The sequence below is a fragment of the Panulirus ornatus genome, chromosome 6 (genome assembly GCF_036320965.1).
Source record: "Panulirus ornatus isolate Po-2019 chromosome 6, ASM3632096v1, whole genome shotgun sequence".
NCBI lineage: Eukaryota > Metazoa > Arthropoda > Malacostraca > Decapoda > Palinuridae > Panulirus > Panulirus ornatus.
Window position 1 is genome coordinate 44,993,557 of NC_092229.1, and position 16,333 is coordinate 45,009,889.

Genomic DNA, 16,333 nt, shown 5'->3' on the forward strand with positions numbered 1-16,333 from the left:
ACGCAAATACACATACCTACACAGCTTTCCATGGTTTACCCCAGACGTTTCACATGCCCTGATTGAATCCACTGACAGCACATCAACCCCGGTATACCACATCGATCCAATTCACTCTATTCCTTGCCCTTCTTTCACCCTCCTGCATGTTCAGGCCCGGATCACTCAGAATCCTTTTCACTTCATCTTTCCACCTCCAATTTGGTCTCCCACTTCTCGTTCCCTCCACCTGTGACACATATATTCTCTTTGTGAATCTTTCCTCACTCATTCTCTCCATGTGAGCAAACCATTTCAAAACACCCTCTTCTGCTCTCTCAACCACACTCTTTTTATTACCACACATCTCTCTTACCCTTTCATTACTTACTCGATCAAACCATCTCACACCACATATTGTCCTCAAACATCTCATTTCCAGCACATCCACCCTCCTCTGCACAACTCTATCTATAGCCCATGCCTCACAACCATATAACATTGTTGGAACCACTATTCCTTCAGACATACCCATTTTTGCTTTCCAAGATAACGTTCTCGACTTTCACACATTATTCAACGCTACCAGAACTTTCGCCCCCTCCCCCACCCTATGATTCACTTCCACTTCCATGGTTCCATCCGCTGCCAAATCCACTCCCAGATATCTAAAACACTTCACTTCCTCCAGTTTTTGTCCATTCAAACCTACCTCCCAGTTGACTTGTCCCTCAACCCTGCTGTACCTAATAACCTTGCTCTTATTCACATTTACTCTCAGCTTTCTTCTTTCACACAGTTTACCAAACTCAGTCACCAGCTTCTGCAGTTTCTCACCCAAATCATCTACCAGCGCTGTATCATCAGCGAACAACAACTGACTCACTTCCCAAGCTCTCTCATCCACAACAGATTGCATACTTGCCCCTCTCTCCAAAACTCTTGCATTCACATCCCTAACAACCCCATCTATAAACAAATTAAACAACCATGAGACATCACGCACCCCTGCCGCAAACCTACATTCACTGAGAACCAATCACTTTCCTCTCTTCCTACTCGTACACAAGCCTTACATCCTCGATAAAAACTTTTCCCTGCTTCTAACAACTTACCTCCCACACCATATATTTTTAATACCTTCCACAGAGCATCTCTATCAACTCTATCATGTGCCTTCTTCAGATCCATAAATGCTACATACAGATCCATTTGTTTTTCTAAGTATTTCTCTCATACATTCTTCAAAGCAAACACCTGATCCACACATCCTCTACCACTTCTGAAACCACACTGCTCCTCCCCAATCTGATGCTCTGTAAATGCCTTCACCCTCTCAATCAATACCCTCCCATATAATTTACCAGGAATACTCAACAAGCTTATACCTCTGTAATTTGAGCACTTACCTTTATCCCCTTTGCCTTTGTACAATGGTGCTATGCAAGCATTCTGCCAATCCTTGGGCTCCTCACCATGAGTGATACATACATTAAATAACCTTACCAAACAGTCATCAATACAGTCACCCCTTTTTTTAATAAATTCCACTGCAATACCATCCAAGCCCGCCGTCTTGCCAGCTTTCATCTTCCACAAAGCTTTTATTACCTCTTCTCTGTTTACCAAGTCATTCTCCCTAACCCTCTCACTTTGCACACCACCTCAACCAAAACACCCTATATATGCCATTCTATCATCAAACACATTGAACTAACCTTCAAAATACTCACTTCATCTCCCTCTCACATCACCACTACTTGGTATCACCTTCCCATTAGCCCCCATCACCGATGTTCCCATTTGTTCTCTTGTCTTACTCACTTTATTTACCTCCTTCCAAAACATCTTTTTATTCTTCCTAAAATTTATTGATAATCTCTCACCCCAACTCTCATTTCCCATCTTTTTCACCTCTTGCACCTCCTGCCTCTTTTTTTTTTATACATCTCCCAGTCATTTGCATTATTTCCCTGCAAAAATCATCCAAAAACCTCTCTCTTCTCTTTCACTAATAATCTTACTTCTTCATCCCACCACCCACTACCCTTTCTAATCTGCCCACCTCCCACGCTCCTCATGCCACAAGCATCTTTTGTGCAAGCCATCACTGCTTCCCTAAATACATCCCATTCTTCCCCCACTTCCCTTACATCCTTTGCTCTCATCTTTTCTATTCTGCACTCGATCTCTCCTGGTACTTCCTCATGCAAGTCCCCTTCCCAAGCTCACTTACTCTCACCACTCTCTTCACCCCAACATTCTCTCTTCTTTTCTGAAAACCTCTATAAATCTTAACCTTTGCCTCCACAAGATAATGATCAGACATCCCTCCAGTTGCACCTTTCGGCACATTAACATCCAAAAGTCTCTCTTGCGCACCTGTCAATTAACATGTAATCCAATAACGCTCTCTGGCCATCTCTTTTACTTACATAAGAGTACTTATGTGTATCTCTCTTTTTAAACCAGATATTCCCAATTGCCAGTCCTTTTTAAGCACACAAATCTACAAGCTCTTCACCATTTCCATTTTCAACACTGAACACCCCATGTACACTAAGTATTCCCTCAACTGCCACATTACTCACCTTTGCATTTAAATCACCCATCACTATAACCTGGTCTCGTGCATCAAAACTACCAACACACTCACTCACTTGCTCCCAAAACACTTGCCTCTCATGATCTTTCCTCTCATGCCCAGGTGCATATGCACCAATAATCAACCATCTCTCTCCATCCACTTTCAGTTATACCCATATCAATCTAGAGTTTATCAATCGAGAGTTTACTTTCTTACACTCTATCACATACTCCCACCACTCCTGTTTCAGGAGTAGTGCTACTCCTTCCCTTGCTCTTGTCCTCTCACCAACCCCTGGCTTTACTCTTAAAACTTTCCCAAACCACTTTTCCCCTTTACCCTTGAGCTTTGTTTCGCTCAGAGCCAAAACATCCAGGTTCCTTTCCTGAAACATACTACCTACCTCTCCGTTTTTCTCATTTTGGTTACATCCACACACATTTAGACACCCTGATCTGATCCTTCGAGGAAGATGAGCACTCCCCGCGTGACTCCTTCTTCTGTTTCCCCTTTTAGAAAGTTAGAAATACAAGGAGGGGAGGGTTTCTAGTCCCCCACTCCTGTCCCCTTTAGTTGCTTTCTTCGACACGTGAGGAATGCGTGGGAAGTATTCTTTCTCTCCTATTATAAAGAGAGACTTTTGGATGTTAATGTGCTGAGGGGTGCAACTGGAGGGATGTCTGATCATTATCTTGTGGAGGCAGAGGTGAAGGTTTGTAGAGGTTTTCAGAAAAGAAGAGAGAATGTTGGGGTGAAGAGAGTGGTGAGAGTAAGTGAGCTTGGGAAGGAGACTTGTGTGAGGAAGTAACAGGAGAGACTGAGTACAGAATGGAAAAAGGTGAGAACAAAGCATGTAAGGGGAGTGGGGAAGGAATGGGATATATTTAGGGAAGCAGTGAAGGCTTACACAAAAGATGCTTGTGGCATGAGAAGCATGGGATGTGGGCAGATTAGAAAGGGTAGTGAGTGGTGGGATGAAGTAAGATTATTTTAGTGAAAGAGAAGAGAGAGGTATTTGGATTATTTTTGCAGGGAAATAGTGCAAATGACTGGGAGATGTATAAAAGAAAGAGGCAAGAGGTCGAGATAGGTACAAGAGGTGAAAAAGAAGGCAAATGAGAGTATCATAAAATTTTAGGGAGAATAAAAAGATGTTTTGGAAGGAGATAAATAAAGTGCATAAGACAAGAGAATAAATGGGAACACTGGTGAAGGGGCTAATGGGGAGGTAATAACAAGTAGTGGTGATGTGAGGAGGAGATGGAGTGAGTATTTTTAAGGTTTGTTGAATGTGTTAGATGATAGAGTGGCAGATATAGGGTGTTTTGGTTGAGGTGGTGTGCAAAGTGAGAGGGTCAGGGAGAATGATTTGTTGAACAGAAAAGAGGTAGTGAAAACTTTGCGGAAGATGAAAGCAGCAAGTCGGTGGGTTTGGATGGTATTGCAGTGGAATTTATTAAGAAAGGGGTGACTCTGTTGTTGACTGGTTGGTGAGGATATTCAGTGTATGTATGGCTCATGGTGGAGTGCCTGAGGATTGGCAGAATGCTTGCATAGTGCCATTGTACAAAGGCAAAGGGGATAAAGGTGAGTGTTGAAATTACAGAGGTATAAGTTTGTTGAGTATTCCTGGGAAATTATACGGGGGGGTATTGATTGAGAGGGTGAAGGCATGTACAGAACATCAGATTGGGGAAGAGTAGTGTGGTTTCAGAAGTGGTTGAGGATGTGTGGATCAGGTGTTTGCTTTGAAGAATGTTAGTGAGAAATACTTAGAAAAACAGGTGGATTTGTATGTAGCATTTATGGATCTGGAGAAGGCATATGATAGAGTTGATAGAGATGCTCTGTGGAAGGTATTAAGAGTATATGGTGTGGGAAGCAAGTTGCTAGAAGCAGTGAAAAGTTTTTATTGAGGATGTAAGGCATGTGTATGAGTAGGAAGAGAGGAAAGTGATTGGTTCTCATTGAATGTCGGTTTGGGGCAGGGGTGTGTGATGTCTCCATGGTTGTTTAATTTGCTTATGGATGGGGTTGTTAGGGAGGTGAATGCAAGAGTTTTGGAAAGAGAGGCAAGTATGAAGTCTGTTGTGGATGAGAGAGCTTGGGAAGTGAGTCAGTTGTTGTTCGCTGATGATACAGCGCTGGTGGCTGATTCATGTGAGAAACTGCAGAAGCTGGTGACTGAGTTTAGTAAAGTGTGTGATAGAAGAAAGTTAAGAGTAAATGTGAATAAGAGCAAGGTTATTAGGTACAGTAGGGTTGAGGATCAAGTCAATTGGGAGGTAAGTTTGAATGGAGAAAAACTGGAGGAAGTAAAGTGTTTTAGATATCTGGGAGTGGATCTGGCAGCGGATGGAACCATGGAAGCGGAAGTGGATCATAGGGTGGGGGAGGGGGCGAAAATCCTGGGAGCCTTGAAGAATGTGTGGAAGTCGAGAACATTATCTTGGAAAGCAAAAATGGGTATGTTTGAAGGAATAGTGGTTCCAACAATGTTGTATGGTTGCGAGGTGTAGGCTATGGATAGAGTTGTGCGCAGGAGGATGGATGTGCTGGAAATGAGATGTTTGAGGACAATGTGTGGTGTGAGGTGGTTTGATCGAGTAAGTAACGTAAGGGTAAGAGAGATGTGTGGAAATAAAAAGAGCGTGGTTGAGAGAGCAGAAGAGGGTGTTTTGAAATGGTTTGGGCACATGGAGAGAATGAGTAAGGAAAGATTGACCAAGAGGATATATGTGTCGGAGGTGGAGGGAACGAGGAGAAGTGGGAGACCAAATTGGAGGTGGAATGATGGAGTGAAAAAGATTTTGTGTGATCAGGGCCTGAACATGCAGGAGGGTGAAAGGAGGGCAAGGAATAGAGTGAATTGGATCGATGTGGTATACCGGGGTTGACGTGCTATCAGTGGATTAGAACAGGGCATGTGAAGCGTCTGGGGTAAACCATGGAAAGCTGTGTAGGTCTGTATATTTGCGTGTGTGGACGTGTGTATATACATGTGTATGGGGGTGGGTTGGGCCATTTCTTTCGTCTGTTTCCTTGCGCTACCTTGCAAACGCGGGAGACAGCGACAAAGCAAAAAAAAAAAAAAATATATATATACAGGTACACCACCGATTTTCTAGCAATTGATGGTTCAGCATCTCCTTTAGTCCGGACAAAATTATGTAAGGAAACATGAAATTACCGGGGCCTTTAAACTAGTTTACTGGGCAGCTACAGATGGTGTTGTGTGTAGGACACACTTATTTACATTCTTTACACTGCACTTGTTGGTGGTGATACTGCAATTCTGTGAGATTCTTAGCTTATTTTGCTTAAATTTAACCCTAGCTATGTCTTCTAAGACATATGAGAACGTAAGTCGTGGCGTCAGACGTAAACACCGGTCCATATCGATCCAAGATAAAGTAGAACTGTTGAAAAAATGGACCGTGGTGTTTCAGTGCGTAAGCTGTGTGACGTCTACAGTATTGGTTCATCAACTGTTTAGGATATAAAGAAGCAAAGGGAGAAAGTATTGAAATTCTATGCAGACAGAAATTCCTAGAAGCAAATGACGATTAGAAAAACTATGAAAGATAGTAAGAGCACTGAGCATGATTGAGTGATGATGGAATGGTTTCAACAGTGTCAGAATGATGGAGTGGACTTGTCAGGTAGCATGATAATGGACTAGGCTAAGTTGTTCCATAAAGAACTTAAATTACAATGTGTATGACTATAGTGAAGGATGGATTGAAAGATTCAAGAAGCATCATGGAATTTTCATGAATAAAGTGTGCGGAGGAAAGCAGTCTGCAAACCTCGAAGGAGCTGCCGAGTATGTGGACAAATTTATGAACCTCATAGCTGACGAGCACCTCAGTCCAGAGTAGGTGTATAATGTATTTCATTTATTTATCTAATTTATCTAATTTATTAGGTACAGTAGGGTTGAGAGTCAATTCAATTGGGAGGTGAATTTGAATGGAGAAAAACTGGAGGAAGTGAAGTGTTTTAGATATCTGGGAGTGGATCTGGCAGCGGATGGAACCATGGAAGCGGAAGTGGATCATAGGGTGGGGGAGGGGGCGAAAATTTTGGGAGCCTTGAAGAATGTGTGGAAGTCGAGAACATTATCTCGGAAAGCAAAAATGGGTATGTTTGAAGGAATAGTGGTTCCAACAATGTTGTATGGTTGCGAGGCGTGGACTATGGATAGAGTTGTGCGCAGGAGGATGGATGTGCTGGAAATGAGATGTTTGAGGACAATGTGTGGTGTGAGGTGGTTTGATCGAGTAAGTAACGTAAGGGTAAGAGAGATGTGTGGAAATAAAAAGAGCGTGGTTGAGAGAGCAGAAGAGGGTGTTTTGAAATGGTTTGGTCACATGGAGAGAATGAGTGAGGAAAGATTGACCAAGAGGATATATGTGTCGGAGGTGGAGGGAACGAGGAGAAGAGGGAGACCAAATTGGAGGTGGAAAGATGGAGTGAAAAAGATTTTGTGTGATCGGGGCCTGAACATGCAGGAGGGTGAAAGGAGGGCAAAGAATAGAGTGAATTGGAGCGATGTGGTATACCGGGGTTGACGTGCTGTCAGTGGATTGAATCAAGGCATGTGTATGGGGGTGGATTGGGCCATTTCTTTCATCTGTTTCCTTGCGCTACCTCGCAAACGCGGGAGACAGCGGCAAAAAAAAAAAAAAAAAAAAATCTAATTTACATTTAATATTTGTTTAATTTAAATTTCTAGCAGTCCATGGTATACTTTAGACACATGGGAGATGTATAATTTGATGAATTATTATTACGTGACCATGGTTGGTCCGGCAAAATGGTTAATTCGGCAAGGATTTGGAACCAAGAGTGCTGCAAATTCGGTGGTGTACCTGTGTAGATGCCCATATGATATCAGCTAACATTATAAAACTCCCAACATTATTATACGGTTGTGAGGAATGGGCTATCAATAGGGTTGTGCAGAGGAAGGGGGATGTGTTGTTTATAAAGTGTTTGAGGACAATTTGTGGTGTGAGGCGGTTTGATCGAGTGAGTAATGAATGGGTAAGAGAGTGTGGTAATGAAGGGAGTGTGGTTGAGAGAGCAGAAAAGAGTGTTGAAAGGGTTTGAACATATGTAGAGCATGTGTGAGGAAAGGTTGACAAAGAGGATATGTGTCAGACATGGAGGATTCCTGGAGAACAGGTAGACCAAGTTATGAGATGGAAGTGTGGAGTGAAAAAGATTTTGAGCGATCCGGGCCTGAACATGCAGGAGGGTGAAAGGCATGTAGGTAATAAGGTGATTTGGAATGATGTGGTATACTGGGGTGAACAAAAATTTGTAAAATATTTACAAGACAGCAGATTTTCAATTGTTCTTACTCCTGTAATAATGGGGGAAAATCACATTACCACTCAAGTTTGTGAAAATAGCTGGGATTAATGGACAAGCAGTAGTCTTAGAAGGTTTGGCATACTAGAACCATGAGTCATCTTTACACTCTCATGGTGGAGCATCCGGCCATTACAATAAAACCCCTGTTATCTGCGATTCAAGACACTGAAGTGTTCAGGCTTGTTTATGGTGTTCAGTTTCAGTTGGTAACCTTCATATATCTAAAAAGAAAATTTGAATTAAAAAAGATACTTAAGAATATTTCAGATTGTGTGCACACTGCATTGCATCAACTAATGTACTCACCATCTGGTGTTTTGTGGTGCTGGTGATTGTTTACTGTCTCTTGTGTACTTTTTGGAGCTTTTTTGTTTTGTTGGAGGCTCCAGTCACGAACAGAAATCCACATCAGTGCTGGGCCCTAGTTGAAATATAGGTTATTTATATTTTAGAATATACAGACATTAATGAAAGAGAAAAAGAAGAGACATGGAAGAGTATTTATGAATTTTGGAGGAAGTGAAAAATCTGTCTTTTAAAATATGCCAGGTCTTAGATATTGGGAAAGACATGAGAGGGTAGAGAGTTCCAAAGCTTTGAGATTAGGGAAATGAACAGTTGTTAGAGCAGCCCTCCCTTGAGTTGCCAACAGCCACACAGTAATCATGTGATGCAGCAGGCTGCCAAGTAGAGCATGGTCTATATAATGGTGGGGGCACACAGGCAGCCAAAGCAAAGACTAAAGTAACACCAATAAAAGAGGGACAGTGAACGAACATTGTAGTGTAGAGCAGGTGGGTCATGTTTTGAAGTTCACCAGAAGAGTTTATAAGGTGGACTGCTTTTGACTTAGCTGTAAAGTAAGTATGCAGAATTAGAACCATCTGAGTGCAGTGCTCTATGAAAGGATGGATCAGTCCTGTGTATAAGCAGAGCAACTATTTGGACAAAAAGAAATTTTGATATCTAAACAAGACTCCCAGTTTCTTGAAGGCAGATTTGGCTATTTTTGTAATGTGGAGTTTCCAAGATAGAGTGGATGTTACAGGAATACTAAATATATTCATTGAGTTAAGAGATGGAATTACAGAATCCCCAAAGGAGAGAGGAAAGCTGTGAGGAATTTTTGATAGAGTGATGGGCAGAAGCTGGGTCTTGGAGGCATTCACCCTAACCCCAGTTTGTTTACCTCATCGAGATATCCTGTCCAAGTCTGAGTTTATTGAGGAAGTTGTGTCAAGATAAGATGCAAATAAAGTGAGAGAAGAAGGAGCAGAATTGAAAGACGCAAGATGCAAAGAAAGTGAAAGAAGAAGGAGCAGAATTGAAGGACGTGGAGGAATACAGTGTGGAGTCATCAGCATATGAATGCATTTGGTTATTTGTAGAAGAAAGGAAAAAGTAGATTAAGAGGAGAAAAAGTATAGGAAACAGGATAGAACCTTGACGGACAATGTTGTTGCTGGAGAAAGGGGCAGAGGCTGATCCAACAACAACCATGGAGATAGATCACCCAGAGATGAAGCTAGATATGAGGAAGCATAGTGAGGGAACTAAGCCAAAAGAGAGGAGCTTGTGCCTTTCTACAAAGCACAAGAGGAACATGTTAAGCCTCAAATGCGCATGCATGTACATATACATAGATAAACATATACATAATGTATACACATACACACAAACATACATATATACACATGTATACATATTCACACTTTCTTGCCTTAATCCATTCCTGAAGCCACCCCACCCCACAGGAAACAGCATCACCACCCACTGCGTCAGTGTGTTAGCACCAGGAAAACAAACAAAAATTCCACTTTTGTTCACACTCAGTCTCTAGCTCTAGTCCCACAGACCTTCCCATGGTTTACCCCAGACGTTTCACATTCCCTGGTTCAGTCCATTGATACCTCGACCCTGATTGACCACATCATTCCAATTCACTCAATTCCTTGTATGTCTCTCAACCTCCTGCATTTTCAGGCCCTGATCTCTCAAAATCTTTTTCACTCCGTCCTTCCACCTCCATTTCAGTCTTCCACTTCCTTGCTCCCTCCACCTCTGACACATATATCCTCTTTGTTAACCTTTCCACACTCATTCTTTACATGTGTCCAAACCATTTCAACACATCCTCTTCTGCTTTTTCAACCACACTCAATTTATTACCATACATCTCTCTCTCTTACCCTTTCATTACATACTCAGTCAAACCACCCCACACTACACTACATATTGTCCTCAAACATTTCATTTCCAACACATCCACCCTCCTCCATACAACCCTTTCTATAGCCCATAACTCTCAACCGTATAATATTGTTGGAACTACTATTCCTTCAACCACATTCTTCATTGCTCCCAGAACCTTCACCCCCTCCCTAACCCTGTGACTCACTTCCACTTTCATGGTTCCTTTCGCTGCTAAGTCAACTCCCAGATATCTAAAACACTTCTTCCTCCAATTCTTCTCCATTCAAACTCACATCCCAATTAACCTGTCCCCCAACCCTGCTGAACCTAATAACCTTGCTGTTATTCACATTTACTCTCAACTTTCTCCTTTCATGCACTTTTCCCAACTCATTCACCAACTTTTGCAATTTCTCACTCAAATAAGCCACCAGAGCTCTAATCATCAAACAACAACTGACTCACTTCCCAGGACATCTCATCGCCAGCAACTGCATACTTGTCCCTCTCTCCAGAACTCATTTATCTAACCTCCCTAACCAGCCTATCCATACACAAATTAAACATCCATGGGGATATTACGCACCCCTGCCGCAAACTGACCTTCACTGGGAACCAGTCATTCTCTCTTCTTACTCGTACACATACCTTACACCCTTGATAAAAAGTCACTGCTTCTAGCTGCACACCTCCCACACCATTTACTTTTAAGACCCTCCACAAAGCATCTCTGTCAATCCTATCATATGCCATCTTCAGATCCATAAATGCTAAATACAAATCCATCTGTTTTTCTAAGTCTCACACTCAGTCTTCAAAGCAAACAGCTGATCTACACATCCTCTTCCACTTCTGAAACCACACTGCTTCTCCCCAATCTGATGCTCTGTACATGCCTTCACCCTCTCAATCAATACCCTCCCTTACAATATCCCAAGAACACTCAACAGACTTATGCCTTTGTAGTTTGAACACTCACCTTTATCCCCTTTGCCTTTGTACAGTGGCACTATGCATGCATTCTGCCAATCCTCAGGCACTTCGCCATGATCCACACATACAAACACTGAATATCCTTGCCCTTCAATCAACAACCCAGTCACCCCCTTTTTTAATAAATTCAACTGCAGTACCATCCAAACTTGCCGCCTTGCTGGATTTCATCTTCCACAAAGCTTTCACTGCCTCTCCTCTCTTAACCAAGCCATTCTCCCTGACCCTCTCACTTCGCACGCCACTCAAACCAAAGCACCTTACATCTGCCACTCGATCATCAAACACTTTCAACAGACCTTCAAAATGCTCACTCCATCTCCTTCTCACTTCATCACTACTTGTTATTACTTCCCCCATGTCCCCTTCACCGATGTTCCTATTTGTTCTCTTGTTTTATGCACGTTATTTACTTTCGTCCAAAGCATCTTTTTATTCTTCCCAAAGTTTAATTATACTCTCTCACCCCAACTCTCATTTGACCTCTTTTTCAGCCCTTGTGCTTCTCTTTTCTCTTTCACTAACAACTTTACTTCTTCATCCTCCTGCTCACTACCCTTTCTAATCTGCCCACCTCCCACCTTTCTCATGCCTCATGCAGCTTTTGCACATGCCATCACTGCTTCCCTAAATACATCCTATTCCTCACCCACTCCCCTCATGTCATTTGCTTTTACCTTTTGCCATTCTACACTCAATCTCTCCTGGTACTTCCTCACACAAGTCTCCTTTCCAGGCTCACTTGCTTTTTCCACTCTTTCTTCCCAACATTTTCTCTTCTTTTTTGAAAACCTCTAAAAATCTTCACCTTTGCCTCCAGAAGATAGTCAGACACCCCACCAGCTGCCCCTCTCAGCACACTAATATCCAAAAGTCTCTCTTTTACATGCCTATCATTTAACATGAAATCTAATAATGCCCTTTGACCATCTTTCCTACTCACATACCGGGGCATGTGAAACGTCTGGGGTAATCCATGGAAAAGTCTGTAGGGCCTGAATGTGGATAGGGAACTATGGTTTCAGTGCATTACACATGACAGCTAGAGATTGAGTGTGATGCTGTTTCCCTTGGGATGGGGTAGTGCCAGGAATGGATAAAAACAAGCAAGTATGAATATGTACATGTGTATATATCTATATGTATATGTCTGTGTATACATACATATATATATATTATTGTTTTCTCTATGTCAAATATTTTAGAATGTATGTGCAGTAGAAAGAGTGCTGAAACTTCAGAGAGGGTTTGCAGATGGAGTCAGCATGGGTCTTCATTGGAGCATTCTATGTTCCTGCCAGTGGGTTAGTTTCATAGAAACTACCATTGTGTGTGCATCTGAACTACTTGTGGGATTTAAGTATATCTGCTGATGCGATTCTTCTTACTACCTGCTTCGTTTTTTCATATGGCATCCCAACATCCAACAACATCTTCTACCCCAATATATGCCAAAAATATGCCAAAACTTCAGTGAGGATCAGTAGGTGGAATAATCATGGGTCCTGGTTGGAGTGTGCCATGTTCCTGCCAGCAGGTCAGTTTTGTAGATACCACCATTGTGTGCAGATCTGTGCTACTTGTGTGATTTACCTGCAACATGATGTGCCTGTATTTGTTAGTATGGCATCCAAATGTCCAACAACATCTGCCCCAGAACCAGCAGTTAAATACAAGAGTACCTTTCTGACCTCAGAAATAAAGAAAGAACTCTTACGATGCACTGATGCTAGCTAAGGAGCATCAGCGTTTGGGAGGGCTTACAACCTGGGTGAATCTACAATCTACAACATAAAGATGAATGTAGAGAAAAGTCAAGATGCTATGGTCCTCTGTACTTCACTGTCTACCAAGGTAACCACAAAGGTTAGAAATCCACTTATGGAGAAAATACTTTTGTTATAAGTATATAGAGCATGAGATGAAGAAGAAAAGTAGCCTTAGTAACCTTCAGCTTAAGTGTAAAGCCTTGCAAGTTTATGAGTTGTTATGTAAAGAAGACATTGTAGTTGAGCCCAAGCCATTTCAAGCAAGTAAATGATGTCAGAAGCTACACTATGTGAAAGTAACAGGAGAATCTGCCAGTGCTGACCATGAAGCTACAGCATACATCCCATCTTTGCATATTTCTGCAAATTCTCTCTGTGTGAGATTTTAGCAGAAAGTAACCCCTGTGAGGGATAGGCAATTTCTTAATTATTTTGTATATTAAAAACTTGAATAACTAACCTTTTTTTTTTATCTGAAATGACTGAGAGCCCTTTAGCATTTCGGATAACAAATGGTTTAGAACAAAATCTTATGGATATATCTATCAGATCGCTAATGCAGTTTAAAGCCTGCAGTATGTAGATACATCTCAAGGCCAATCAGATAAACATCTTGTAGGTTGTGCTTTCATAATCTGTTTCACTCAGTTCCTGCCATGTTGATAAAGTAGAAAGTGAAGGTGATAAATCCTTGTCAAAGAAGGGAAGAATTGAATTACTCCTTAATTGCAATTCAGAATATGAATTAGCTTTTCTTTAACAACTTTGGTTGAGTGTAACTCATGGTCAAGCTAGAATTAGCTTGGCTACCTACATTATCATGTTAAAACTGCAGTCAGTAGAACCCTTTTTCATAAATTGCATGTTGCACAAATATGGTAGTTTTATTCAATTACCAGGTTCTCACACAGTGCATCTTCAGAGTGATAACTGTTGTAAATAGTAATGTCTGAGATATTTAAGGATCATTAGAAGTCATGTTAAGCATAAAGTGTACATTACATTTTTTAAAGTTTCATGGTTGCCTCTAATAACTGTCGCAATTGATTTGCCAGATAATTTTAGATAACCTCTCAATCACATGCACACATAATGTTCATCCATTTTTTCTTTTTTGCACTGATAATACATGATCCACTTAGAGCCTACAGGGGATATGAATGAGTTTACAGTGAATCTAACAGTGAAGGAATATTGATTTCGTTACAAAAGCTCTCATTCATCTCTTTCTTTTAACAGAGAATTTTAAGATAGATTTTGTTCTCAAAATTTGATATATTGTATGCATCTTTTTCTAATTTTTTTGCCAAGAAAATACTGATAGGTTGCCATTACCTTGCAGAAAATACTCACAAGAAGATGAGAGGAGTTTTCTCAAGCAAACTTCTTAAAGTGTATATAAACCAAAGATTATTTTGTGTTAATATGTTGTACATTAAAGTTATTGTATTGTGAATATGTGAATATTTTTATCAAGTGTTTTTAAGTTTGTATACTTTATAAACTTAAACATCATGACTCAGAAATATCCTGAGCTTTTCATTCAAGATCAGCAGGTATTGCTGTCTCATAATGATGTTCATAATAAAGAGAAGCTATTATCATGTATAGTTTTACTTATACATACTCATAGTTTATTTAAAAATGTGGAATTAAACTAGTTTTTTTCTCCTGTGTGGTCTGCCCTATGAGGATGGTATATTCCTGACGAATATAGGAATCAGGACTTTCCAACTCTCGAGATTCCAGTGAGGAGGCACCAGCCTTTGATCACCCTTTTTGAATGACTCTAGGGGTGCTGTTAATTTATTTGGGCCTGCCCTTAACCAAACAGCAGCTGAGTTAATGCCATTGACCACTTCCATTCCAGTTTCTCAAAGCTCAAAATTCTTTGGGATTGCATGCTGTCAAGACATGCTGTCCCATGCTGATGGTGCCATCTGGCTTTTCTTGGATCAGCATCTTTTCACTGTTTTTAGTTAATGATATACAGTATCATGTGTGTGTCTTTATATATGAAGAATGTGTGGAAAGGAGAAAGTTATCTCAAAGAGCGAAAATGGATATGTTTAAAAAGATTAGTTCCAGCAATATTATATGTTTGCTAGGCATGGGCTATAGATAGGGTTATATAGAGGAAGGTGGATTTGTTGGAAATAAAATGTTTGAGAACAGTATGTGGTGTGAGGTGGTTTAATCCAGATAGGGGATGGGGAGAAAGAATGCTTCCCACGTATTCCCCATGTGTCGTAGAAGGCAACTAAAGGGGATGCGAGCGGGGGGCTGGAAACCCTCCCCTCCTTGTATTTCAATTTCTAAAAGGAGAAACAGAAAAAGGAGTCATGCAGGGAATGGTCATCCTCCTCGAAGGCTCAGATTGGGGTGTATAAATGTGTGTGGATGTAACCAAGATGAGAAAAAAGGAGAGATAGGTAGAATGTTTGAGGAAAGGAACCTGGATGTTTTGGCTCTGAGTGAAACGAAGCTCAAGGGTAAGGGGAAGAGAGGTTTGGGAATGTCTTGGGAGTAAAGTCAGGGGTTGGTGAGAGGACAAGAGCAAAAGAAGGAGAAGCACTCCTCCTGAAGCAGGAGTTGTTGGAATATGTGATAGAGTGCAAGAAAGTAGACTGGATTGATATAGGTAAAACTGGAAGTGGATGGAGAGAGATAGATGATTATTGGTGCCTATGCACCTGGTCATGAGAAGACAGATCGTGAGGGGCAAGTGTATTGGGAGCAGCTATGTGAATGTGTTGGCAGCTTTGAGGCATGAGACCAGGGTTGTAGTGATGGGTGATTTGAATGCGAAGATGAGTAATGTGCAGTTGAGGTTATGGTTGGTTTACATAGGGTGTTCAGTGTTGTAAATGTTAATGGTGAGGAGCTTGTGGATTTGTGTGCTGAAAGGGGACTGGTGATTGGAGATAGATGGTTCAAAAAAGAGGAGATATACATAAGTATACGTATGTGAGTAGCTGAGATGGCCAGAGGGTGTTATTGGGTTGTGTTAATTGATAGGCTTGTGAAAGAGAAACTTTTGGACGTTATTGTGCAGAGAAGGATATCTGGAGGGATGGCTGATCACTATCTTGTGGAGGCAAAGGTGAAGATTTTTAGAGGTTTTCAGAAAAGAAGAAAGAATGTTGGAGAGAAGAGAGAGGTGAGAGTAAATGACCTTGGAAAGGAGACTTATCTATGTATATTTATTTTACTTTGTCGCTGTCTCCCACGTTAGCGAGGTAGTGCAAGGAAACAGACGAAAGAATGGCCCAACCCACCCACATACACATGTATATACATACACGTCTGCACACGCATATATACATACCTATACATCTCAACGTATACATATATATACACACACAGACATATACATATATACACATGTACTTAATTCATACTGTCTGCCCTTATTCATTCCCGTCATCAC

General features: G+C 41.2%; 1 protein-coding gene across 4 annotated transcripts in view; it reads left to right on the plus strand.

Moving 5' to 3' along the window:
• The window catches only part of LOC139749181 (protein unc-13 homolog 4B-like), a 407,928-nt gene extending 393,425 nt beyond the window's left edge, over positions 1-14,503 (plus strand). For 2 of the 4 annotated variants that reach the window (XM_071662842.1, XM_071662843.1), the window contains one exon: positions 14,246-14,503. In XM_071662842.1, the coding sequence (XP_071518943.1) occupies positions 14,246-14,266 (21 nt within the window). In that variant the 3' untranslated portion in view covers positions 14,267-14,503. The other 2 variants (XR_011712899.1, XM_071662844.1) reach the window with 2 other exon arrangements.
• Positions 14,504-16,333: the final 1,830 nt, after the last annotated feature.